The following is a 27,585-nucleotide window of genomic DNA, read 5'->3' on the forward strand; positions in this document are numbered from 1 at the left end:
CTTGACTTTGCCTCCTGTCGCAACCTCTTAAGCATCTGGCATGAGAGCCACATGTCCCCCAAGGCCTGGTTTCAGGGCCACCTTGTGTTGCCTCTCCAGCCAGAGGGCCTATTGTGATGCCCAGTGGGTAGAGTGTGCCCAGGCTGAGGACAGTCACACCAGGAACTGTCCGGGCCCACTTGGCAACAGGGCTGTTGATGGGAAACTGAGCAGTTTGCACAGCTCCTACATTTCCAGGGTCCACAGGGTCTAGTGGGTGGAAACAAGCATTCTGGACCCACTCTCCAGGTATCTACACCAGTTAGCTCCACATCAACCTAACACCGGCAGTGAACTTTGGTAAGTCTTGTCACCTTCCTGAGTTCAGCCGCGACCCTTGGGAAAGGGGACAATTAGGGTGCCTTCCTCATAGTCTTGTAAGCAGAAATTGCCCAGAAGCTGGGTGTGGAGAGACGCTGCAATTCTTGACCTTGGGGGCTGAAGGCAAGACTCCTCAATAATCCGGGGGCGGAGCTGGACCTGTGGCTTGCACCTTAATCTCAGCAGTTGGATAGAGAGGCTGGTGAATGCCATGCCAGGTGAAGCTACACAGTAAGGGCATCTCTGAAAACAAAATGAAATCCGGGGGCTGGGTATGTAGTTTGGAACTGCTTGCAGATTCTCAGTGCTGTTAGGTCCAAGGACTGAATAGGAATTTAGAGCAAGGGTTTTGTGTCCAGACGAGTTTACCCCTCAGTCTTGGGGGCCCTTTGTGGGCAGAAGCATGTCTAAAGTATGCTTAGGTCACTCTGCTTTTCTTAGACCAATGAGATGTGTTACTCACCGAGAGAGCAACGGGCAAGGGTTCCTAAGGGTCTATGGTTCCCAGGGAGGACAGACAAGTGCTCAGAGACAGCTGGGCCAGGCAGGACCACAGATTTATTGGGGGCTGCACACACACACTCACAGCATCACACGACAATGGCACAGTTACTCAGCACATCGAGGTGGCCTCTGCCATCCAAGTAGGGCCCAGAGGCAGTGGGTTGCAGCTTCCTCCCATGCAGCCTAGACCCTGCTTCCTCCGGAGCAGCTGAGGAAGGGAGGGGGCTGCTGGGGTGGGCCTCAGGCCTGGCAGGGGGTGAACAGGCAGGTTGGTCCAGCAGGCCAGGCTGGGCGGAGGCCACCTCACTCCAGGGACTGTAGCATCAGCAGCTGCTTCAGCACCTTCGTCTGGCTGGTCTCTCGGATTTCACCTGCCAGGAACATCTCGTCCACCACTGTGTAAACCTGGGCAAAAAAGGGAGGCCAGGAAAGCTGGAGTGAGGGAAGGAAGGGCTGGCTGTGGTAGAAGCCAGCCCACGGGAACTAAGTGTTTAGACCAAGCAGGGGACAGTGTCGGGGGCCAGGCAAGGCCTCTAGCGGCTATAGTCATATTCCCACCCCACCTCCATGGCTGCCTCCTGCCCACTTCCCCAAGAGCCTACCTTGTAGAAGTTGAACACCAGGTCCAGTTCACAGACATTGTGGAAATATTCATTCAACACCTGAGAGAGGAAGATGAAGACCAACGATAAGACACTGGCACAGACAGGGCTGGCAAGATGGCTAACATAGTGGATAACAGCGCGTGCTGGGCAAAACTGAGTTCAAGCCCTGTATCCCATCATAGGAGGAGAGAACCAACTCCCAAAGCTGTTCTCTGACTTCCAAGTGTGAGCCGTGGCACACATGTAGCTGCACACATACACATGCCACAGACATTACACACAAGACAGTAATAAAATACGAAATAAGACAGGCAGGGAGGCCTGGGGATGTAGCGCAGTGTTTGATTAGCATTCGTAAATCCCTGGGTTCCATCTCCAGCACTTCATAAAACTTGCCTGAAAGACCACATCTGTAATCCTAGCATGTGGGAGGCAGAGGCAGGAGGATCGAGAATTTAAGGTCACCCCTAGATACATAGCAAGTTTGAGGCCAGGTGGGGCTATATGAGACCCTGTCTCAAAAAGAAAAAGAGAAAAAGAGGGTGTGTGGAACGGGACAGGCAGCTAATGGTTAAGAGCACAGGCTGGTCTTTTAGAGTTAGAGGACTCGTTTGGTTCCCAGCACCCAGGTCAAGTGGCTCACAGCTACTTATAGCTCCAACACCAGGAGGCCCAATGCCTTCGGGGTCCTTGGGCACCTGTACACATGTCATACTTGTATGCACATGCACACACATGCACACACATGCATGCACACGCACACATACACACATGCACACACACCACACACACGCACGCATGCACACAAAGCCGCAGTGGATGGAGGAAAGACAGCTGTGTTACCTGCTGTCACACACCGGGGAAACCCGATCCTGAGTCCTGGGCTTCCCTGAGCTACACAGCAAGCCACTGTCTCACACAAACAGACCAGAAGCAATGAGGGCAGGGTCACTGGGTGACAGCAGAGGACCTCAACTGTGACACCAGAAGAGGAGCCGGCAAGAGGGCTCAGCTAGTGAGGCACCTGCTGCCAAGCCTGACGTTCAAGCCCCGGAACACGCTGGAGCACCGACTGCCACATGTCACCTTCTGACCTCCACACGCATGTGTGTACAGGCACACTCACCCACACCGTGACTCATGTCATAGGCAAAGCTGGTGGTGATGGGCAGTGAGGGGACAAGTTGCCTGGGTGTATGAGAGAGGGGGAGGTAGACTGGAAGGACAGACCCATGCACACAGAGGGGGGCCGAGGAGGGGCCAGGGCCGCCCCAGCCCTCCAGGGCCTCCTAGGCTGGAATGTGACTGACTCACTTCCACGAAGTTATGGATGGCCTCGAGATAGGCCAGATTGTTGTCGTTGACATCCACGCAGATACAGAAGTAGAGGCCAGCGTAGCGTCGGTAGATGATCTTGAAGTTCCGGAACTGTGGGCAGAAAGCAGTCAGGACTGAGGCTGGCAGAGGGGCCAGATGCCGGCTGTGGTACTGCGTGTGGGACCACGGGCACCCTGTTCCTGGCCGGGGGAGGGGTAGTATTGACAGAGCCAGCTTTGGGTCCAGCAGAGGTCACTCACCCAGGCAGCGGGACGGACATTCCCGGGGTGGGTAGGAGTGGGTTTCGGGGGTCACGGTGGGGCCCTAACCCCGTTCATCCTGGAAGCTGGAGAGGCTTCCCGACAGAGGGGACAGTGACTTGAGAGCTGGAAGACAGTCAGGGGAGTTCCAGCCACAGGGAAAAGATTACAAAGGAGCCAGGGCAGGGCCTGGCCGCTGGGATCCCAGCACTGGGGGGACAGAAGGACCGTAAGTCTGAAGAAAGACTGTGCTACGTAGTGGGCCCTATCGCAATACAAAACAAAAATGAAGTTTCAGAAGAGTTTTTTAAAGACAGGATCTACCATGTAGCCCAGGCTGGACTTGAACTGGCTTTGAACTCCTTTCTGATCCTCCTGCCTCCACTTCCCAAGTTCTGCAATTACAGAGGTGAGCTGCAGGTGCTGACCTGTGTGTAGTGGTGCACACCTTGAGTCCCAGGACTCAGGAGGCTGACAGGAAGGAGGATCACTTCAGCCGGATGCTACAGGTCAGCCCAGGCAACACAGACACACAAACACACACAGCAGTTTCTTAGGTTGGGCCATTTTGGATTTTAGAGTTTCAGGTAATGGAAGCTCAATTGACACATTGTAAATATCAGAACAATGCTCACAGGGCTCACAAGCTAGACACCAGTGCTAGGGGAGACTTAATTCTATGTATTAATTAGCATGTATACTAGTGACAGAGATGGACATGCGCTGGAGGTGTAGCTCTACCACTGAGAAACTAGAATCCTCCAGTGAGGAGCTGGGGGCGAGGCTCAGTGGTGGAGCCCCTGCCTAGAATCCCCCAGTGAGGGGCTGGGTGTGGCTCAGTGGTGGAGCCCCTGCCTAGAATCCCCCAGTGAGGGGTTGGGGCGTGGTTCAGTGGTGGAGCCCCTGCCTAGAATCCCCCAGTGAGGGGCTGGGGGCGTGGCTCAGTGGTGGAGCCCCTGCCTAGAATCCCCCAGTGAGGGGCTGGGGCGTGGCTCAGTGGTAGAGCCCCTGCCTAGAATCCCCCAGTGAGGGGCTGGGGCGTGGCTCAGTGGTAGATCTTCTGCCTAGAATCCCCCAGTGAGGGGCTGGGTGTGGCTCAGTGGTAGAGCTCCTGCCTAGAATCCTCCAGTGAGGGGCTGGGGCGTGGCTCAGTGGTGGAGCCCCTGCCTAGCAAGCATGAGGCCCTGGGCACTGGTCTCAGCATAGTGTAAATACAGAAGGAGGAGTGCACCACTGACAGACACAGGTATGGATGTGTGCGCTGGGATGTAGCTGGTGTGTAGAGCCCGCTCTCTGGGTGTGTGTGGAGTACAGTACCATCTGGTGGTAACTGTTGGGAGCTACACACTTTCTGTGTCCTGGAATTTTTTCTCTTTTCAGCTCAACTCATCCTTTCTACTATTTCAATTATTATTTATTGCTTTTGAGACACCGTTTCTCAGACCAGACTAGCGTCAACATTTTCCTGATCTTTCCGCCTCAGCTTCCCAAGCGTGGGGACCTGTCACCTCAGAGGCAGGCAGGGCTGGAGGTCGGCCAGGACTAGAGGCCATGTCTAGAGGAGGGAAAAGGTGGGGGTTGGGAATGGCTCGTCCATAGCGTGCTGACTGCCAACAGAAAGTGAGGAGCGGTGGCACATGCTTCACCCGCAGTGCTGGGGAGGCTGGCAGGTGCCTCATTCACCGGCGCTCCCGGCAATCAGATTAGACTAACCACATTGAAGATCCTATCTCAAGACACAGGGTAGACAGCTCCTGAGGAATGACACTCAAGGCTCACCTCTGGCCTCCACACCCAACCCTGCCACAAACATGAACACACACAAGAATTCAGTGCCTGGGCTACAGGCATGCGCCGCAGGGTTGGGGTTACAGGCATGCGCCGCAGGGTTAGGGTCAGGCATGCACAATAATGCTAGGGTTACAGGCATGTGCCACAGGGTTAGGGCTACAGGCATGCACAACAATGCCAGGGTACAGGTATGCACTTTGTTTTGACAGAGTGTCTATGTAGCCTATTTTGGACTTCAACCTCCTTAACCTCTCACCTCTGCTTCTCAAGTGCGAGGGTTACAGGCATGATACCAGGCCCCTGTTACGTGGTTTTGGCTTGGCTTGAGCCCAGTACTTCATGTACCCTAGGCAAGCACTTTACCAACTGAGCTATATGTTCAGCTTTCCATGAAACTTTTTTTTGAGACACGGTTTCAATGTGTAGCTCTGGCTGGCCAGGAACACTCTATGTAGACCAGGATAGCCTTGAACTCACAGAGACCTGCCTGCTTCTGTCTCCTCAGTGCTGGGGTTGGGGGCGTGAACCTAGCACCCACCAAGTTTCTTAGATTACGTAGCGTCACCTGTAGTGTCACACACTCACAGCTCAGGGATTAGGAGAGGGTTGGCTTCACGTGGCAGCTGCTCAGGGTTAGCACCGGGGGCACGCTCAGCTTCTCTAACAGGCTGTCCCTGGACGGTAAGGACTTGGAATGAGATGGAATGGAACCTGGTCTGTGCTTTTCTCCACTGTCCCAGTGAGTTCCCAGGCATCTCCAACGTGCCATCTCGTTATTTCTGTTCCCTTCCCCATCCTCTCCCTCACTGGTGACTGTCACTGTCTCCCAACTTCTCTATGCAGTGACAGCAGGCACCGCCCTCCTGTTCTTCTGGGGGAGGGGGTTGTATCTTGGAAGAATAGGGCTGTCCAGCTGGGACCTCAAATAGAGCCACCCACCCCGCTGCAGCCCATTGGCACCACCTTGAGGGTCTCCTGCTTCTGTTCGTGCTCCCTGAGGGGGATTCTAGCTATGTGTGGTGGTACAGGCCTGTACTCCCAGCACCGAGGAGGCTGTGGATGAAGGATCATGACTTTGAAGCCAGTCTGTGTTCCCCGCACCCAGGTGGCTGAGGCCGAAGGTTTGCTTCAAGTTCAAAGCAAGCCTGGGCCACGTGGTGAGTTTCAGGCTAGCCTGGGCTACAGAGTGAGACCCTCCCTCAAAAAGCAAAACCAAGGCCATGCAAACATTTGGGAGGGAGGCAGAGGCAGGAGAATTAGAAATCCAAGGCCATTCTCAGCTAGATAGTGAGTCTGCGGAAGGCTGGAGTCACATGAGACCCTGATTTAAAAAACAAACTAACGGGCTGGAGAGATGCCTCAGAGGTTAAGAGCACTGGCTGCTCTTCCAGAGGTCCTGAGTTCAATTCCCAGCACCTACATGGTGACTCATAGCCATCTATAGTGAGATCTAGGCCTTCATGCCAGAACATTATATACATAATAAAAAAAAAATCTTTAAAAGAAAAAGAAATAAACTAACAACAAAAAGTCAAAACTAAAATGAAAACATGGCCAGCAGGTACAGGCGCTTCCCGAGCCTGGCCCCTAAGGTCCATCCTAGGGTAGAAGGAGAAAATGACTCCACAGAGCTGTCCTCTGACCTCCACACACATGCTCCCTCCCACAACCATAAGTGAACAACAGCCAAACCTATGGGAGACCCTGGGAGCTTGTGCCAACCCATGACCCCTGCAGGATCACGGGGGGGGGGGGCTTGAGGGGGGCGACACACACTCTCCACCTGTGCCTCCGCCCCGGGGCCTTTGTATTGGCCATGCCCCAGGGGCATGGAATGTTCATTGCTCTGAAAACACCTAACTCCCTCAGCCCTTTACATCTGGGCTGAAAAGTCACGGAACGAAGCCTGTGGCTGTTGAGGATCCAGATTCAACTCCTCACTGAGCCATACCCCCACGCCCTGAATAATCAAAAGGGCTAAGGGCGTGCGCAGTGGCTTGATGGAGGAGAGGAGGTTGTCTGGTGGCAGGCAGAGGTGCCAGGGCAGCCGGGGCTGAATGAGGAATGGAATGGGAAGAAGGGTGTCACCTCCACAAAGTTGGTGTGCTTGGCATCCCTGACGGTGACCACGGCGTGCACCTCCTCGATCAACTTCTGTTTCTCGTCATCGTCGAACTGCATGTACCACTTGGCCAGGCGTGTCTTGCCTGCCCGGTTCTGGATGAGGATGAAGCGGATCTAAAACAAGCAAGGGCGGGAATTGAGGCAGGGTCATGGCTCAGGGTGGGTACCACCAGACACCATATAGGAAGGTGGCGGGGCCCAGGGCCCCCTATAGCCAGCTCTCGATGGCTGCCTCCCTGGGCCCTAATGGGTCACACTGGACATGGGCTCTATCCAAGTCCCCGTGACCCCTTTTCCACTGCCCAGGCTTCATAGTTCATCTTATATGCGTCTCGGAAGCTACTTCCTCATCCTCAAATCAAGTTTCCTAAGAGCCCCGTTTTATCAGAGATGGCCCAAGGCTTTCTGCAAGGTAGGCAGGAACCCTATTGCTGAGCCACACCCCCAGCCCCTCACTGGGGCATTCTAGGCAGGGGCTCTACCGCTGAGCCACGCCCCCAGCGGGGGATGATAGGCATTATCACTGAGCAACAATTTATTAACAGAGCTCAATGATGGTGGCTAAATGGGTACTCAATAAATGTTTGTATTAAGACTTCTTGTGTCTGAGTTCCTAATACATATACTTTTTTATTTTTTATTTTTATTTTTTTGAGACAGGGTCTCAAATGTACTATACAGTCATGCAACATCGTATGTGCCCACAGAGCCCAGAAGCATCAGATCCCCTGGAGATGGAGTTACAGGTGGTTGTGAGCCATCTGACGGGAACCAAACTCGGATCCTCTGTAAGAGCAGTAGGCACTCTTAACCATTGAGCCATCCTTCCAGCCCTCACTTTTCTGTTTTTTAAGACAGTCCACGTGGAACCAGATCTTGGAGCAGTCCTCAGTCTTAGCCTCTCAAGGCTCAGAGATTGTACATGTGGGCCACCATGCCTGCTTATGCAGTAATTTGCATGTATACAGGCCAGAGGCTGACATTCCAGAAACACTGCTGGTCCCTATGTGTGGACTCCTTGCTTTTTTGGTTGCATATCTAGAGACATTCACTAAAGCTGTGGCTCACCCACTTGGCTGGCTGGCCAAAGGCCCCAGGGTCCTCCTGGCACTGCCTTCCTGGTTCTGGGACTGGGGCTGAGGACCGCCGCGCACTCGGTGTGTTTGGGCGGCAAGGGGCTTGCTTTAACCGCCAGGCCACCTTCCAGCCCACTTACTAAACAGTTCACACACCTGCTGGCTGTGCTGGGGCTTGATGGAATCCCAGCACCCTGGAGGCAGAGGCAGGAGAATTATTGTTAGGTATGAGGCAAGCTTGAGTTCCAGACCAGCCAAGGCTACATACATGTCAAGACCAGGTCGGTCTCAAAAGACAACACAAACTCAGATGCCTGAACCTTCACCCTTTCAAATGTTCTAGGGATAATTCAGGGTACTCTCTTAGTCCACTCACAGATACATAAATTCTAACTCTAGTATGCACTTTCCCTTTCCCCTGTTTTGCCAGGAGTGACCTGGAACTCACTGTTACCAGGCGAACCTGGAATTCAGGCCCTCCTCCTGCCTCGGCCTGAAGGCAATAAATTACAGGCCCGCCCCCCACACTTCCACTGTTCATAGCCAAACGCTATTCCACTGCATGGAATGCACTTCAGTTCTGCATTCTTTGGCTCATGGACAACCGGATAGTTTCCATTTCTGGGCTAGCGTGAAAAATGTCATACAAGTCTCTGTATGTGTATTCCTTGCTTTGTGGCTGCATTCGTAGGAGCAGGCTAGGCTGTAGGGAAATTGTTTCTCCCTTCCAGGAAGTGCTATGCTACTTCCCAAAGCATCTGGTACTTGTTTGCTTGCGTGGAGGTCCAAGGTTTTTAGGATGGCCACTCACCCCTCCACCGTGGGTTCCTGGTATTAAACTCAGGTCCTCCAGCCAGTGTGGCAAGCTATTTCGGGCCATTTGTTTGCTTGTGTTTTGCTGAATTCTGGGATGGAACCAGGAGCCTCACACCTGCCAGGCAGAGCAAGTGAGCCTTGACGTGTAAGTACGGTATGCTCCGGGGGCCTCGGCTTACTGTGAGCGGTAAGTCGTGTATGACATCCACCCATGGCTCAGACCACACACTCCGTGTTAGCCTATTTTCCGTCTGGCTCAGAAGCTGGTTACAAAGATTCCCCAAACACCGGGTCACCTGTCACAGGGCAATTCTGAAAGCCGAGTAAGGCAGCTTGGATTGGGTGGCGCAGGCCTATCACCCCAGCTTTTTGGGGAGGCTGAGGTGGCAGAACCACAAGTTCAAGGCCTGCCTAGGCAACTTGGTCAGGCCCTGTCTGGAATAAAGAGGATGGACTGCAGTGACAGAGGGCTCGCTTAGCATGCTCAAGGCCTGGTTCAATCCCCAGTGCTGGGATTAAAGGCATGCGCCACCAACACCTGGCTTGTATACTCAGTAAATACATCTTTAAAAAAGAGAGAAGGGAGCCATCGAGGTGGTGCATGGCAGGGTACCTGATCACCATGCACAAGGCCCTGGCTTCATCCTCAATTAAAAAAGACGGAAGAGAGAGAAGGAGCAGAGAGGGAGGAACAGCAAGGAAGGAGGGCCAGAGAAAAACACAAGGCTGGAGATTTAGCTGAGGGCAAAGTACTTAAGCAACATGTCCAAGACCCTAGGTTCAGTCCTCAACACTAAAGAAAAAAAAAAAAAAAAAAAAAAAAAAAAAAAAAAAAAAAGGAGAAATCCACAGTTCAAAGTTTCCCTGCTAGCAAGCCTGGCTTTGAGCCCTATCTGTCCTAGGCAGGCATGCTCCTGCCCATTTTACAGATGATAAAGCCAAGGCCGGGGGAAAGCAGATTATCACAACCGGAAAGCAGAGCTAGCCGCTCTTTACCCTGAGCCCTGGATTCTTTATGGGCCTTCATTGTCTTCCCTAAGCTTTATTCTTCACTCAGATTATCCGCCTCACCCAACCTAAGCAGAGAAAAGGGAACAGGATGTTACACGCTCCTTCTGAGAACTCCTTTTGCTGAGCCAGGGAAACCCAGTTCTGGGCGACCCAGCGGTGGCACAGCTGGCAGGTTAAGGCAGAGCTAGGCGCAGGCGCTTTTGGAAAGAGCAGCTGGAAGGCTGAGTTGAGCCCTGTGTCCTTACCCCCCCCCCCCCAGTACTTTCTGATTCCCTCCGGTGAGAATCACTCCACCCCTGGGAACGCATCTGAGAAGCCCCTTGTCCCTGTATCCACACAGAGCCTCCCAACCATCCCCCCTGATGCTCCTGTAACCTCCATCTCCCCCCTTTGGGGCCCCTCCGTGAAGCTCTTTTACCTGTCCTTACAAGCATGCCTTCTCTCTTTCCAAGGCTGGCCTCTCTTGTTACAAAGGTCACACCGCGCCTCCAAGTCCCCTACTCCTTGGGCGAAGACTCATCTCCTGTTCTGACACCCCCTACCATTTCATCTTCTTTCCCAAGCCCCCGTCCAAAGAACTCCTAGATCCAAGAGCCCCATCTTGGAGGTGGAGGTTCCCCTAAACCCAGTGCTCAGTCCTTGCTTGCAAAGCACCCCACCCCGGCCTCGGATGCCACGTCTCCAAGCCTACTACTCTGCACCCCAGGCCTCTCCTGTATGGAAAGTTCTGCTCGGCTGCTCCCCATTCTCTTCTAGAATGCACTCTCTACTCCCAGAGTCCTGTCTCCTTTTGCAGCAACCTAAACCCTATAATCCCACAGGGGCAGACTTCCGGTCTCCAGGGTCCTCTTCCTCCTTTGAGAGAGTCTTCCCCCCTGGCCATACCCAACTTGTCCCGACACTCGCGTTCCCTGAAGCCAGCCCCTTCCTTCCCACAGGGAAGCCTCCCTAGCCCCTCTGGACTCTCCCGTTCTCTGTCATCCATTCCTCACCTCCGACGTCTTCTCCCGCCTCTATGGTTTCAAAATCTCCCCCAGACGCCTCTCTCCCACCAGGGCAGTCCCTCCCCTGGACACCCTCTTGCTTGGAACCCCAAGCACACCCCACGGGGCAGCATCGAGGCGCTGATCCCCCTTCTTCCCGACCCCAATTCCGAGAGCCTGCGCCCGGCCCGGCCCGGCCCGGCCCATCCACGGCAGGAGGAAGCCTGTCAGCCCCGAACTGCAACCCCGCGGTCCGTGCGTGGACCCTCCCTCTAGCCGTCCCCGGTTCGACGCTCCCCCCGTTACCATGGCGACCCCTGTCCGGACCCCAGAGGCCCGGGTCCCGTGGAAACTGGGCGGCTCCGGCTCTGCCTGCAGTTGTGGGGCCCAGGGTTATAGCTGACTTCCGGCAGGAGAACCCGCCTTCCTCCTCATGCACGGCTCTCTGGGAGTTGTAGTTTAGGCGCATGCGTCGGAGAGTAAGGGTCGCTCCTGGCGGGACGCCTTCCCGGCATGCTCTGCGGTTGTCCTTTTTCCTATCAAGAGAAGTAGCCTGCTGGACTTTGTGGAGGAAGATCTCTGTGTAACGACAATTTCCATAGGCTAAGAGTGGGCGAAACGAGCGCTGCATTTCGGGAAATGTGATTCTAGCGATACCCACCCACCAAAGTGCCCTCCCAACGGCATGCTGGGAATAGTAGTTTTTACTTTTGAGTTTTTTTAATTGTACAATTTCATACATACATAATGTACTTTGATACTATCCCCCCATTACCTTCTATTATTACCTTCTCCTCCCACCAAACCCCTTCTACCCCAAAGTCTTCCTACTTTTTCTCCCCCCACCCCCAACACTCCCAACCCCACCCCGGCCCTGACAAAGTTTCTCTGTATCTCTGGCTGTTCTAGAACTCACTCTGTAGATCAGGCTAACCTCGAACTTGGAGATCCACCTGCCTCTGCTTCCTGAATGCTGGGATTAAATGCATGCGCCACCACCGACCAGCAAGAATAGTAGTTTTAACTAAGAAATCACACTGTGTACCTAAAAATGTAACTTTCTATGCTCATGGAGTATTCTATTAAAAATAGTTGCAGTTAGGGATGTAGCTCTGACACAGCCTTTCTCCTAAATATAAATACTTATATACATGCAATAAAAGGAAGATAAGAATCGGGCCAGGCACAGTGATGTGTGTCTCTAATTCCACAGAAGTGTGTTGCTATGGATTTGAGGCTATTTTGAGTTATATGGTGACTCTCTGGCTAGCCTGGCCTATAGAGTTGGACTTTGTCTCAAAAACCTAAAGACAGTACGAGGGAGATGGGGCCAATGGATAAAGACCCGGCTGCCAACTCTGACGACCTCATCAGCTCAGTCTCCAGAACTCACATGGAGGAAGGGGAGAAACAACTCCCTCCAGTTATCCTCAGACAGACAGACAGACAGACACACACACACACACACACACACACACACACACAGAGAGAGAGAGAGAGAGAGAGAGAGAGAGAGAGAGAGAGAGAGAATTTAAAAGACATGAAGAGAAAGGTAAAAGAAAAAAAAATCCTTTTATGTGGGACTCTTTCTGAAATAGCATCCAGACACCAAAGATAGGGGAAGAGAAGAGATAGCACACTGGTAGACTGAAGCCAGGATAGTTCCCGAAAGGCTTCAGCCCCTGGTCCAGTTTGAATTCTTGTTTTATACTCTAAAACCACAGGGGGGTGGTGGGCAAGCAATAGAGATTTTACAGAAGCTCTGGGAGGGCAGCAACCCATTGTTTCAGCTATCTCCAGGTCATTCTGTTCCAGAAAGCAAGTGAAGTCACGCTTGGCAAACAAAGCAGCACAAGCAGAGCTTTAAGCAGATCACTAAGTGAACTAATACACCAGGATCTAATGATTGGCATTTTCTACCTCACTCTACTTGACCTCTCTTTAGCTTCATAGGACCTAGGAACCTATCCTGAAGAAATGGGTTGCTTCTCCTGGTGCATTGTCTGTGGTTTTATTGATTTTATTCTAGTTCTAATGAACGTGGAACTCCTAGCATTATAGTGTGCGGCGGCGGTGGCACACGCCTTTCATCCCAGCACTCAAGAGGCAGAGACAGGTGGATCTCTGTGAGTTCGAGGCCAGCCCAGTCTACAGAGGAAGATCTAGGACAGGTTCCAAAACTACAGAGAAACCCTGTCTCAAAAAATAACAGTAACAAAAAATTCCTAACATTATCACCATAAGAGGCCCCATAGTGGAGTCAGCCAGGGTCCCCATGTTGTTTGTCCATATTGTATGCCAGTGGCTCTCATTTGTACCTCTTGCCTTAATCCTTTCTAACAAAATGTTGGCATTTTCTCATACCATTTCTGATTAATTAACACACACACACACACACACTCACACAAACAGCATTCTTCATTTCAAACCCTCTTCTATGGTAATCAAATCTAATCCTCTATGGTTTGGGAGGAACATTGCTGCCAAAGAATCTCTGATTCTGGAGTGACTAGGCCTTCCTGAGCAATAGTTAATCTTTGATCTGGGTAGGGACCTGGTGCTACGAGTATGTTTTTCCCAGTCAGGTCCCACAGCCATGCCAGCCCCAAATAACACACAGATGCTGTATTAGCTATAATGCTGTTGGCCAGTTACTAGTTTCTTATTGGCTAGCTCTGTCTTAAATGTTAACCCATTCTATTAATCTAACTACTTCCACATGGTCTCATCTTACCGGAGAGAGGGGCTGGCATTCTGCTCTCTCTGTCTTCCATCTTGAATCTCCCTCCTCCCAGTCTCCTCCTAGTCTCCGCCTATCTTGCTTTCCTATTGGCCAACAGTGCTTATTTATTAACCAATATGAGAAACATTTACAGAATGACATCTCCCATCAACCTGGCTGTGCTGAACTTGTTGGATGCCTGTTGCACAGAGACTGGCTGCCATGGGCCCTGTTGGAGTCATTCCTAGAAGGACTGCTAAAAGTACAGGAGTTCTTTTTTCTTGACTCTCAGGGATTGAAGTGATGCTAGACCTTGCTTTCTGGGATCACATATAAGTGGGGCACTGGTCCACATCTGTCTGCTGGGTAGCAGGTGTAAATACCTTAGGGGCAAGAGAAGTATGTAGGATCTGGTACAGCGCCCTGCGCTCCCCACCCATTGCCTTCCCCTGTGACCTGAGCAGTTGGCCCTCCTTTGCGTTGTTGGTCTGGCTTTGGTCAGCCATTCCTACTCCAGTATAGGTGCCCTGGCTTTCACACAGAAACATCCGGCAGGCCTGATGGATCTGTTAGGTTAAGAAACTCGTTACCGGCGTTTACTAAAGTCAGCGTTTTGAGACGTGGCTTTCCCACGAGAAGGGCTTCTCTATGATCAGTTCCCGTCCTGGATTCCCCCACGATGACCCATTACAGCCTTAATCACTCATCCCTCTGTGGGAGCTCCCTTCTAGACCCCTTTCATAGCAAAGTCCACGTATGGCCAGTATTTAAGATAGCACGAAAAGGTTCACCCACAATCGTCGCTTTGTCCTATGCCCCCTCATCCTTAAGCTGTCACTGGCTGGGACATCTCCAAATGAATCTCAGTCAGCTTTATTGGTGTGGTTAGTTCTGTCACAGCATGATGAGGTCTGAGGGACGATCCACGGCTGGCCTGTTCCCGAGGAGATAAGGCAAAACCCCTCTGGGGAGTGGTTAGTGTGCAGGAATTGGAGTTGACGTGGGACAAGGTTGGGGAACTGGCTCGGATGTGCACCTACGGGATCAGAAAGGGCATCAGGGGGCAGAGTGGAAGCTGGATCCACTCTGAAGTCCATCCTGAAGTTATTTTGAGATGGTCAGTTTCAGAGGCTAGTCTGGGTCAGCTCTTGTGGTGCAGACCTGGCCTGTAGCCACAGTAAGCATGACAGACACTTTCAGCTTTTGGTGCAATGTCAGCTAAGTCTTTCAAAAACCACTGGAGTACTGGAGAGATGGCTCAGCAGTTAAGAGCATTGACTGCTCTTCCAGAGGACCAGAGTTCAATCCCCAGTAACCACATGGCAGCTCACAACTGCCCATAATTCCAGTTCCAAGGGACCCATTAACCTCACACAGACACACATGCAGGCAAAACACCAATGCACATAAAAAATAAGTAAATAAAATTGAAAAGTTAAAAAAGAAAAAGAATCACTGGAAGCCAGGTGGTGGTGGCACATGCCTTTAATCACAGCACTTGGGAGGCAGAGGCAGGAGGATCTCTGAGTTTGAGGTCAGCCTGGTCTACAGAGTGAGTTCCAAGATGTCCAGAGAAATCCTGTCTCAAAAACAAAACAAAACAAAACAAGAAAACAAAAAACAACACTGGAGGTCGGTGTGTCCACACTCTCAGGGATCCCCTGAATCCTTTGGGAGCAATGTAAGTGGTGAGTGGCCAAGCATTGTTTCAAAAGGAAAGTAACCACATTTACAGAGAATATGGTACACCCCAAACAGTGCATCCACAGAGCATACTGTGCACCCCAAACAGTACAGGTGGCAGACTCTCTGATCAAGGAAAGTCTGTTTCTGGGCAATGTTTGGCCAGTGCCATTTTTAATTTTATTTTATTTGCATTTCCTTGTTTTAAAACTTGCATCTGAGGGCTCTATATGCATGTATATGTCAGAAGAGGGCGCCAGGTCCCGTTTAGATGGTTGCCAACCCCCATATGGTTGCTAGAAATTGAACCCAGGTCCTCTGGAAGAGCAGCCGGTGCTCTTAACCACTGAGCCATCTCTCCAGCCCTTGGTCACTGCCATTTTCAAAGTCTTATTCTCACAATCATGCCTAAAGATCAGGGGTGGTAGCATGTGCATAAGTTCCAAGTTAATTCTCTGTGCAGGTAGGAAAGGATTCTACCCAGCCTGAGAACGTGCATACCAGAAACTACTGGTACCTTCCATTGGGTTCAATGTCAGTAAAGACTACTTTCTAAATGTTTATACATGGGTTGGACCCTAGTTTTTGCGATAGCATGGGGCCCTAGAGCCTTGTTTGGGATTATGCTGATCACAGCAGATTGTCCTTTCTAGTTTATCGGGTCAGTGTTGGCAACCTCGGGGCTACCAAATATATTTGCAATGTTCCTTTTTGTTGTTGCTTGTTTTCAAGACAGCCCTGGCTGTTCCAGATCTCCAAGTCTCTCCGTAGATTAGGCTGGCCTCCCAAGGGCTGGGATCAAAGGCGCAGCCACAACCTGCTTCTCATAGGGCAGTTTCTCCCCAGAGGGCTTGCTGTGTGAGCTTGCCAGACTAGATTGGCAGCTGTGGCCTCTGTGGTTATTACTTTTCTATCTGTGGCATTCAGCCAGCCCTCCTGATTTTTAGTAGCTCCATGATTAGTTTTCTTTTTATATTTATGTGTTTATTTATTTATTTATTGAGCATGTGTGGGATGCACAGGGAACTGGGGTTGACATGTAAAACAAGCTTTGTTCAAATTTAAATAGAAAAAAAATAAGGAAATAAGCTGAGCATAGTGGTTCATGCATTTAATCCTAGCATTCAGGAGGCAGAGACAGGTGGATCCCTGTGAATTCAAGACCAGCTTGATCTACATAGCAAGTCCCAGGCTAAGCAGGGTTTTGCTTTGTTTTGTTTTGAGACAGGGTTTCTCTGTGTGTCTCTGACTGTCCTGGAACTCACTCTGCAGACCAGGCTGGCCTAGAACTCACAGAGACCCACCTGCCTCCGCCTCCCGAGTGCTGGGATTAAAGGTGTGCGCCATCACCGCTAGGCTAGGCAGGGTTAGACAGTGAGATCTTGTCTCAAACAAACCAAAGAGCTCTTGCCTAGTGTATAAATTCCTGGCCAGCACTGGACAACAGAAACAAGGCATCAGAAAGAGGAGGTGAAGTGCTGAGTCTGCTGGCCTAGCACATACAAAGACATGGGTTCTGTCTCTGGCCCCAGGACGCAAGTGCAGGCATGTAATCCCAGCACTTGGCAAAAGAGTCAAGTCCTAGGTATTCCTCCGCTGCATGGGAAGTTCGAAGCTAATTTGGGACACATAAGACTCTGCCTTGAGGGGGGAAAAGTACAAAAAGAAGTTAGCTGGAAACTGAAGGAGATTTTCTGGACTGATGTCAGAGCAGGACAATGCACTCTCCAGATGTCCCTAGAAATGAAGAGGATGTTTACAGAGTCACCAGAGAATAAACTGACTTCACACTCCCAACAGGTATTTCCTTGGCCAAGAGCCATGTTCTTCAAAATTAGTTTCTGGGGAAAGGCCCAACTGATAACATAAAAAGCAGCTCTTTGTCCGGCAAGAAAAGAGCAAGCATTACAGATGTATCTTATGCAGTGTGTATTTTGTAATCAGAGCTGTGATAATATAATATAGCTAAGAAAAAAGAGTCTGTACTGTGCCAGGTGGTGGTGGTGCATGCCTTTAATCCCAGCACTTGGGAGGCAGCGGCAGGAGGATCTCAGTGAGTTTGAGGCCAACCTGGTCTACACGGAGAAACCCCTCTCGAAAACGAAAAAACAACAAAACCCAACCAAACAATAAAAAAAAAAAAAATGCACTCTACTTCCCAAGTAAGCGGAGTTCATTCCAGTGTTGAAAGCTAAAGCAGCTTTCTGCTAACTTTCCAAGTGGCCACAAGACTAGGGTAACCAGAGGGAACTTTCTTGCATATACAAACGTGTCCTGAGTTTTCCCAGGTGGTCATCTATGGAACCCATAAGATTAACTCTGCAAGGAACCTGACAGTACTTGACCACCTAAGGGATATATTGATGGTAGACTTTCCTTTGGTTTTTTTATTTTGTTTTGTTTTCTTAAGATTTATTTATTTATTATATGTGCAGTGTTCTGCCTGCATGTCTGCCTGCATGCCAGGGAGGGCACCAGATCTCATTACAGATGGTTGTGAGCCACCATGTTGCTGGGAATTGAACTCAGGACCTCTGGAAGAGCCATCAGTGACCTCTGAGCCATCTCTCCAACCCTGACTTTCCTTTAACTTTGGCTAATTAACTGAGAGAAACTGGATATAGAGGACAAAAGCTTGGGTAGAATGGCTTAACATAACAGTGCACGAACTCAATAAATGTGATTGATACACTAGCATTGCAGGGCACCCCCAGGCTCAACAGTAAGTACCCTTTTCCCTTGGATGGGACATAGAGTCCCTACGGGAGTAAATGCATGCTAGCCTTGTTACGGGGTAAGGAAGCATGGGGAGGTAAAACTTGTTCCTAACTCTACCGGCCACAGGCTGGCATATTGGAACGTCTTCATCATTAGGGATGGTGAATTACTGCTCATGCCTCACATGGCAGAGTAGTAGGTGCTCATCACACCCCACCCCACCCCACCCCACCCCGGAAATATCTCAAGCACCAGAAGGGATGGATGCAGAAATCACTCAGCATTCACTGTGTCCTGAGCTGACACCGGGTGGTACTGTGGACAGGACAGCTTTACTCAAGCCACCACCCAACTGATGTAGGACCCTTGCATTGGTTCAACCCCCCCCCATGCCCTTCACCCTGGCCTTCAGCCTTCGGTTCTCCCCCTATTAGCAAAACTAATTAACCCCAAGACTGAGAGGACACTACCCAGGATCTTTGATGTTACACCGACTCTATAGGAGTCCCAGGGAGTTGCAAATGAATTTAAGGATGAAAATCAAATAGACAGACAGTAAGCAAGAATGTAAAACAACCAACAAAAGATGTATCAACTGTACCAGGGACTCCCTTTAATGGGTATCCAGCCAGAGGGATGCCACCAACCGAATGGCTTGAGAGGACAGAATCACACTTGATATGATGCTAACAACAACAACAAAAGACAAATGCCACATACATAGGGACAGAAGTGGACAGGAAATGGGGATATGCTCAGAAATGGTTCAGAGACCGACAGCGGTGGTGTTTGAACCAAAATATAAAGATGCCTTATGCAATTAATTGTACACTTCAAATGGCTAAAATGGGAAACCACTTAAATATATACATGTGTACACATACTTAGCGCACACACACCTAAATGTTGCTAACAGAAAAGAAAAAGCGTGTTGAAGTTCACGCTGCATGTGTCGGTCTCAGGATAGAAACCGTCCAGCTGGGCCTTCACGACGTGGGTTTTGCATCTGTGGGTGGAGCAAACTGTGAACCGAAGTACTCAGAAAGAGGCCGTGTCCTCCGTAAAGCATGGGCAGCCTCTCTCCTGTCACTCTTCCTCATTTTCTGTGGATGACCGGTGGGTGTGGCGTTAGGCACCAGATGATTCGAGCCTGTGGGGGGATCATGCGACACTACGCCAATTTTAACAGGGGCTTCAGAAGATCCAGGGGCCTCTGAAATCAGTTTCCCATGGTTTTGGAGGACTGGGACATACTGGGCTCAGAACCGAAGGCCTTAATTAATTCCTTTGACTCTGTCTGTCTGTCTGTCTATCTATCTATCTATCTATCTATCTATCTATCTATCTATCTATCTATCTATATGTTTCTCTTTGTAGCCCTGGCTGGTTCAAATTCACATTCCTCCTGACTCATGCTTAACCAGGGATCATGGGTCTGTGTCTCCATGCTTAACCAGGGATCATGGGTCTGTGTCTCCATGCTGGCTGCCTTGATGTCTTCACTGCTGGCTTTCCCCCTAGAAGGTTTCTCCATTTTCCATATCATTGACAAAGAAGTCCCCCCCTTCCGCCACTGCCCCAGCTGTGGCGCCTAGAGAGAGGAGAGCTCACTCACTGGCCACAGATATTTGGATTGGGGGACTCGTCTTAGAACTGTACCCATTGGAGACCTCACACTGATACTCCCCCGCATCCTCCCTCCTGACGGGGTTTATGCTGAGCCGGCTGTTTTTCTGGGACAGCGTCATCCTGTCGTTGAAATACAGGCTCTGGTGATGGAAGAACCAGCGGATGGAGAGCCCGGGGTCTTCCGTGAGGCAGGTGAGGGCCACTGGGCCGTCTTCTGTCACTGCTGTATTGTCTGCTTGGAGGGTAGGCTGTGCCACAGGCTCTGTGGAAGAACGGAGGGGGGGGGTACCGAATGATGGTGGCTCACCCTCAGATCCCCCAGCCAGCCCTCTCTGGTCCACAGAGACCTGCTGGAGCCTCCGGGGTGGAGAAGCTGGGTCTGAGGCTGTAGACAGACGTGACATCTGTCACCCACAGTCTGTGTGGCCCGGATTTCGCCCCTCTACTTCCAGTGTCTCTGTTTCCACACAACAGGGCACATGGCTGGGCAGCAGTGGTGCACACCTTTAATCCCAGCACTAGGGAGCCAGAGGCAGGAGGAGCTCTGTGAGTTCCAGGCCAGCCTGCTAAGTTCTAGGATAGTCAGGGCTACATAGAGAAGCCCTGTCTTAAAAAAAAAAAAAAAAACAGTAATAATAATAGTAATAGTAATGCATATGACAAGTGATCATTGCCATGTCCACTAGGTGACATATTTAAGGTGACTTAAATATGAACTAGGACCTGACCTTCAAAGGTGGGAGCTTCCCAAAACGTCGTAGTCTGTTGCTGTGCCTACAGGAGAGAGTTGACTGGGCTGGACCCCTGAGGACAAGCAGTTGACAGAAAGACCCATGTCCCCATGAGCCCCTCAGAACAGCCGGGGTCTCCATACTGAGATTCAGAAGGAGATGTCCAGGTGGACTAGCCTAACTGTGGCCCTCCATCCAGTGCATGGGCTGATTCCCCCTGATATGAGGCAGGGAGCCAAAACATCCTTGTCCTCTGTCATCTCTAACAGGATGGAGGAGATCTGGAGTCAGGACTTCCTCATGGTCACCTCATTGTGAGGGCTCCACGGTTTCCTCAGTCAGGCCCCGCCTGACTCCCAACATCCCAACTCAGGGCCGTGTTCACGGTGAAGCCCCAAGAGTTTGGGCTGAGGGTGACTGACATCCTCAGACTGAGATACATAAGTGCATCTCTGGAGGCAGAGTCAGGTAAAGGACTCGGACCTATTTTGGGTTTTTTCCCTCCCCGGTCGGTGTGTGTCCTGCACTAAATGCTCAAACCGCAGCAAGGAGACATGCGGAAGGAGATGGGTCTCTCCTGTGCCTGATGGCCCTGCATGTGTAAAATGGAACGAACCCCACCCCAGCACCCAGAGGTCACACGATCACTCACTGTGTACGTCCAGCTGCACGTGTGTTAGCTCACTTTCCATTTCTGTGTTTAACGTTAGTAAGGTGTACAATCCGCTGTCAGCCTGGGTAACATTTCTGATCAGCAGGGATCCACTGTAGAATACTGTTTTCCTACCGCTGAGTTGAGGCATCTTCGACGTTGTGTTGTTGGGCGTTAAGTACCGAGCGACTTCGTAGCTCTTGGTCGGGTTTTTCCGTTTGTACCAGTAAAATGCCTGGACATTCAGTGGCATTTTATGCACAAATAGGATGGAGTTTCCACCTTCAGCCACCATGGGCGGCACTAATTCGATAGTGAGCTCGGCGGTGGTAGGTGTATTCCAGCATGTTAAGAGGAAGGCTGAGAAGAGAGGAAGGTCCGTTAACATGGGGACACAGGTTCTGGTGGAAAGATGGAGGAGTGTTCATCTCTCAGCCTGTGTGTGTGGTGAGGGTGTGCAGGAGACCTTCATCACCTACATTCCCCAGTTCCCCGAAGTTCTGGAACGCTCTCCTTGAGTCTGCGTGGCTCCCTGTTCACTGTCCTCAGGGCCTGCTCATAATGCAAGAATTTATTTGGGGTTGGGGATGCCATCCCTGACCTCCTCCTCTAGAGACACTGGGTCATCACTACCTGAATGTTACTGGTTCGTTCCCTGTGTTTGCAGTCAACCCCTGGCTGTACCTTATAGAAGACCTGGCTGCTCTCTTCCTTGCAGACCATAAGAAGGAGGACTTTGTGAGGACGGGGGCTAGGGATGGGCCTTTGGGAAGGCCATGTGCCTGGGAAAGACTCAGACTTCTGTGGCTCTGATGGCATCAAAACCCCATGCAGTTCCTGGCAGACACTAGACTCGACTCCTCCAATAACCACCCCAATACTCATATTCTTGGGTCCCACCTTAATGCAGACCTGAACCTGTGCATCTATAATACAGTCCAACAGGCTGCTCAGACACGTGTACAACACCCGCCTGCCTTGAAAATGCCTATAGGAGCCCGTGACTTGACAACTCACAACTTACAATCCCCAGAGGAGTAAGGAGTGAAGGGGAAATAGGCTGTTCTTCTTTCTTCCCTGTGCAGCTTGGAGAAGCCGGATGAGAAGTTAGTGTCTCCGAACCATGCTCCCCATGATGTGTATCTTTATCCCCTTCCCATAACCGCAGGCATGTGTGTGCGCAAACAGGCTGGAATGTTAGCTTTGACTTAGGGGTTAAACAGAACGCACTTCCCCAGTGTTTTAGAAATGCTACCAGGCATGGGCTTGGGATTGAGTCTGTCAAACGACCCTGGGCTTCTGGACTTGTAAAAATTTTTAACTCCCAAGGGGTAGCTTCCTCCCTGTCTCCCACAGCTGCCCTTCCAGGAGATTCTGGCTTCCATGAAGCTGTGGAGAGGGGGCAGCCTGTCTCCAGTTATAGGGCCATCTGCTTCCTAGGTGTACAGATTCCTGACAGTGACAGGCACCTAGGAACAGGTGACCCCAAACTTCACGGGGTTAGGGCACTTCCCCTGCTCACCCACTGGAGGCAGCTAAGGACCCTTCCTTCACCCCGCCCCACTCAGTGACAATCCCCTCTCCCCTTCCCAATGTCCTCAGAGCATCCTCCCCATCTTTCTCAGCAATGCCTAGCTGCTCTGCCACACCACACACACCACACCACACCACACACACCACACACACCACACACACCACACACACCACACCACACACACCACACACACCACACCACACACACACACACACACACACACCACACACACCACACACACACACCACACCACACCACACCACACACACACACACACACACACACACCACACCCCTGACCCAGGACATTTGCAGTCCTCCTGTGGACCCCACCCCTCACACACCCCCATCGCCATGGCCACCCCTGCAGGACCCCAGGACTGACTTTGAATAAAGAAGGATCTGGCTTGTCCTCCCCGCTAACACTCCCTGTCCCCTGAGAGCTCCCAGCTGAGCAGCCTCTGTCCCTCCTGTGTCCTCCTTCTCAGGCTGAAGCATCTCCCTCCTGGGATGTCTTCCTGTCAGAGCGCCCTGCCCACACCACTGCAGGCCTGGCCTCACCTGTGAGCAGCAGCCCTTTGCAGAGAAGCAGAGAAGGGGACTCCATGGCCTCTGCTCCCGGATGAGGATGAGCAGTCCTGCTGTCAGCCCTGCTGGTGCCCTTATGTCTACTGTCCTTAGCCCCAGGGACGGCTCCAGAGTCACCTGGGCTGTGAGCAGGGTCTCTGCCCAAGGCCATGATCTGTGTCAAGCCCTATGGCCTCAGCTTTCCTGTTTTCTCCTCCCCCCGTGCACCTGTCTCAAAGATCCATTCTTTAAGATTCGTTTGCTGGTTTTTATTTTTTGAGATGGGGGTCTCATTACATAGTCGTGGCTGTCCTGGAACTCTGTAGACCAGGTTGGCCTTGAACTCACAGAGATCCACCTGCCTCCTGAGCACTGGGATTAAAGGAGGGTACCACCAAAGCCTGGCCAAGATTTCTTTTTAAAATGTGTTCAAAACTTTTTATTTTATGAATGATGGTTAAATGTCCACAGATATTTAAATAAGTCATGACTGACTGGATTTCATCTTTCCTCACCCTGCTCCCAGACCCACCATTCTGATTGCACAGGGTCTCTAGCCCCTGCCCTCCAGCCAGTTGCCCTCATACTGATGTCCTGGAGTGCCTGCCTCTCTCTGCAGCTTTTGCATAAGGACACCATCACTTGTGAGCCCCTGCCGGCCGGGCCTGTCGAGCAGCTCTCCTGTAATGAGTACGGTTTTTCCTCCTGCCGCGCCAGCCCCAAATAATGCACAGAGACTCTGTATTTGATATTATGCTATTGGCCAGGTGCTAGTTTCTTATCGGCTAGCTCTGTCTTAATTATTAACCCATTTCTATGTATTTCCATGTGGTCTTACCGAGAGCAGAGGAATGGCGGTTCTGTTCTCTCCAGGCTCTCCATCCTGACTTCCTCCTTTCTACTTCCTATTTCCTCCTTGTCTCCTAGACCCTGGCGTAGTCTCCAAAGCCACTGCTCTCACCGCCTGTGACAAAATTAATGTTTGTTTATGTGTCTATTATTAATTGTACTGCCTGTGGGTCTCTCTGATTGACATCCAGTCCTCAAGCCCCACCGGGTCCCTAGGGCTCTGGTTGATGTGACTCCGAGCTGTGCAGCCCTCCAGGATCACACTGGGAAATCTTGGTGGAGGTCCAAACCCAGCTCCCACCTCTTGCTATTGTGAGAGTTTGTCAGCTGCACATTCGTTGATGACGGCCGGCCAGGTGTGAGGCTGGGGTGGGGATGGGGAGGTGGCTGCCCGCCAAGAGGCCTGCCCCTGGCTCTGGTTTTCTCAGTACCATTCCCCTTCTTAAGTACTGACCGGAAAGAGTTTGCAGGGCACAGAAGGCCTTGCCCAGTTACCTTCACCCACAAAGGAACCCCAGTTCCTGAGTCCCTGCTTTGTGACCTGTTCTACGTTAGACACAGTGGTGGTGACTGTGAGTCCTGGCCCTGCCCTTACTCCAAGAGAGAGGAAAAACCGCTAGGAGACCGGAAACAGTGTAGCCAGGGGTCTGTAGGAGCCTAGAGAGGTCCTCTGACTCAGCTGACGGACATCTGAAGGTAGCAGTTAGTGAGTGACAAGAACTTTATCTTTCGGCCACCATGTCATTTAGTCCCAAATATCCCTTTGGCTATCCACTGAATTAATTTACTCACATTTATTAGTTTTAATCTACCTTTGGTTGAGCCTAGTTAGCCTGGAAATTCATTGTATATTCCCAACAAAAGAATCCTCCTGCCTCAGTCCCCTAAGTGCTAAAATTACACATGTAAAATTAAGGTGGCATTTCCTACATGTGTACCCTTGAGTTATAAAACCTCTAAGGTTGCTATTAGAACTATTTAGCTAAGTCTGTTTCTTCTGCCTTAAAAAAAAAAAAAAAGGCAGTGGTTACGTCACACACACCTTTAATCCCAGCACTTTGAAGGCAGAGGCAGACAAGTCTCTAAGTTGGAGACCAGCCTGGTCTATATAGTGAGTTCAAGGATGGCCAGGGCTACTCAGAGAAAGCTGTCTCCAAAAACCAATAAACAAACAAACAAAAAATAGATGAATAACTTCTTAAGTGCTTCAGAATGCTTTGGACTACAACATTTATCCTTTGTTTTCATTTGTTAGAGTTACGTGTTGCCCATTCTCGCCTGGCGTCACTTGGGGCTGAGGGTGACCTTGAACTCCTGGCTCTCCTGCCTCCAGCTCTCCAGGGCTAGGATGACAGGGAGGTGCCAGCACTCCTGGATTATGTGGTGCTGTGCCTGACCCAGGACGTGCTAGGCAAGCACTCTGTCTGTGGAACAGCATTGTTAGCCCAGAGTAGACTTATGAAAGACCCAGGCACAGCCCGGGCACAAGGGGAACTCAAGGTCTGTCTGGACCCTTCCACAGGAAGATGGACCCAGTCGTCCTTCCAGGGCACAGGTCACTGCCTCCCCCACACACAGAATGTCATCCCACTCCTGACACACCTGCTCCTGGACACCTGTCCTGGAAGTGAACTCTGTGACCATGGGTAAGTTCCCTTACACAGCTGTCATCTACTTAGTCCCTTCCTAGCCCTGGGAGACATTTGTCACCTGCAGACTGGATGTGAATTCTACCTTCAGGGAAGTCTGTATGATCGGCCGGGTTTCTTTGTTGCAAAGGTCCTGGGGCTCCTTCGCTGGTTCAGACAGACCTAGGTCAGGACTCAGAGGGCATCCCTGGGGTGAGCTGCAGCTCTCCCGGGGCACAGACACTTCCCAGCCTTGCCGCTGAGGGATGGGGGGCCGCACCGAGCGAGGAGGGGACAGACAGAGCAGGGCCTTGGACACAGACACACACTAACAGTCTGTGACACTCTGGAAGGTGCTCCTGCCTGGGAGGAGGCTGAGCTCAGAGGCAGGAAGACAGCAGAGGTGATGGCCGAGCACGGAGCTTGGGTGCAGGGCTGAAGCGCTTCCTACCTCCCAGCCAATGGCAGCCCTGCTGGCAGGGGCTTCTTCTGTTCAGGGTTGTAAGAAAAGCATCAGGGCTGGGAGGTTCCCACAGGAAGCTGAGACAAATCTTTTCTGCATGGCTTGTTATGGAGCCTCCATCTCACCCCGGCACGATTTGGAAAGCCCCATTCCTGTCTCCGCAATCCCTGCCCTTTTAGAGAATCTCCAACAAAGAAAAGGTGCCAAAAGCCTAGTTCCACATTCTCAGTGGGTCTGGCAGCACCTCCCCGGAAGTTGCCAGCAGCCCAAGTCCCCACTTAGAGTAGTCAGCTTTTGACCATACTTGGGCACAAACCCAGCTTATGTCAGACATGACATCAACTTTAGCCTACAAACTATATAATCTCCCAGGTTTAGCTCAGGCGAGCAGCTTCTCAAGCCTCAATCTCTGGGACTGGAGAACCCATCTGGGGGTTGCTTGGCTCAAATAAACCTGTTGTTATACTTTTTCAATTTGGCTTAATCTGGTTTACGGCATTGATGGAGGAGAAACGGGGGGGGGGGTGAGAAAACCTACTAGGAGGGTTTTAAGGCCATGATGGGTCCTGGAGGTTGGAGGAAAGAGTCATACAGAAACAATAGGATGCTGGAGAACCCAGGTGTGCCAGGGACGTAAGGGAAGGAGGAGAATCCAGATGTGCCAGGGACATAAGGGAAGGAGGAGAATCCAGATGTGCCAGGGACATAAGGGAAGGAGGAGAATCCAGATGTGCCAGGGACATAAGGGAAGGAGGAGAATCCAGATGTGCCAGGGACATAAGGGAAGGAGGAGAATCCAGGCGCGCCAGGGACGTAAGGGAAGGAGGACCTTTCCTTCGAAGCCTGGAGAACTGCTTCATTATAATGAAAATGAGGGGGGGGAGGAAAGGGAGGAGGGATGGAAACGGGGGGGGGGGGGCACAAAGCCTCTTCAGACAGCAGCCTTCCTCTCTGGACCAACTCCCAGAACAAAGGGAAAGTCCTGCCGCTTCTGTCCTGTTGCACTGCTGGGAAATGTCACATCTCATGAGTCTGCTCAGCACAGCCTAAGTTACAAGGAGCACTGGAACCTGATGCCACAGACAGAGCTGCCAAGCCAGGATTCCTCCCACCTCTGCAGAATTCCTGCCTATCCCTGCCCCCCCCCAGGCTGCTGTCTCAAGCTGCTGAAGGGGAAATCTTTCTTCTATGTGTCCCTAATTTTCCAGAGAATCATCAAAAAATCTTGTCTTTGTACAAAGGGGTCACTGCAGGCATCAGCCATGAAACTACATGGTGTGCATTGACTGCTGTAGGTTGGGGCCTAAACACAGAGGCAGAGACAATATACTCCTGCTGTGCCAGTACATCACCTGGAAACACTCTGGGTTCCACACCCTATGATGTTAAGGTACATATATTAAAAATTAACCAACAGCCGGGTGATGGTGGCGCACGCCTTTAATCCCGGTACTTGGGAGGCAGAGGCTTTCAGTGAGTTTGTGGCCAGTCTGGTCTACAGAGTGAGTTCCAAGACAGCCAGGACTGTTACACAGAGAAACCCTGTTTCAAAAAATCAAAAAC

At 51.2% G+C, this 27,585-nt stretch overlaps 2 protein-coding genes across 2 annotated transcripts; both read right to left on the reverse strand.

Moving 5' to 3' along the window:
• Window positions 1-885: 885 nt before the first annotated feature.
• Window positions 886-11,321, reverse strand: Ap2s1 (adaptor related protein complex 2 subunit sigma 1). Its single transcript, XM_051206932.1, has 5 exons — window positions 11,154-11,321; window positions 6,926-7,075; window positions 2,784-2,897; window positions 1,467-1,526; window positions 886-1,269 (listed from the first exon to the last, which is right to left on the reverse strand). The coding sequence occupies exons 1-5, from the start codon at window positions 11,154-11,156 to the stop codon at window positions 1,168-1,170; spliced, it is 429 nt and encodes a 142-aa protein (XP_051062889.1). The 5' UTR covers window positions 11,157-11,321; the 3' UTR covers window positions 886-1,167.
• Window positions 11,322-19,552: 8,231 nt separating this feature from the next.
• Window positions 19,553-23,136, reverse strand: LOC127238349 (carcinoembryonic antigen-related cell adhesion molecule 3). Its single transcript, XM_051206925.1, has 3 exons — window positions 23,077-23,136; window positions 20,983-21,342; window positions 19,553-19,861 (listed from the first exon to the last, which is right to left on the reverse strand). The coding sequence occupies exons 1-3, from the start codon at window positions 23,120-23,122 to the stop codon at window positions 19,578-19,580; spliced, it is 690 nt and encodes a 229-aa protein (XP_051062882.1). The 5' UTR covers window positions 23,123-23,136; the 3' UTR covers window positions 19,553-19,577.
• Between the last annotated feature and the right edge of the window lie 4,449 nt (window positions 23,137-27,585).

This window comes from Phodopus roborovskii, unplaced genomic scaffold (assembly GCF_943737965.1).
Source record: "Phodopus roborovskii unplaced genomic scaffold, PHOROB, whole genome shotgun sequence".
NCBI classification, from domain to species: Eukaryota; Metazoa; Chordata; class Mammalia; order Rodentia; family Cricetidae; genus Phodopus; species Phodopus roborovskii.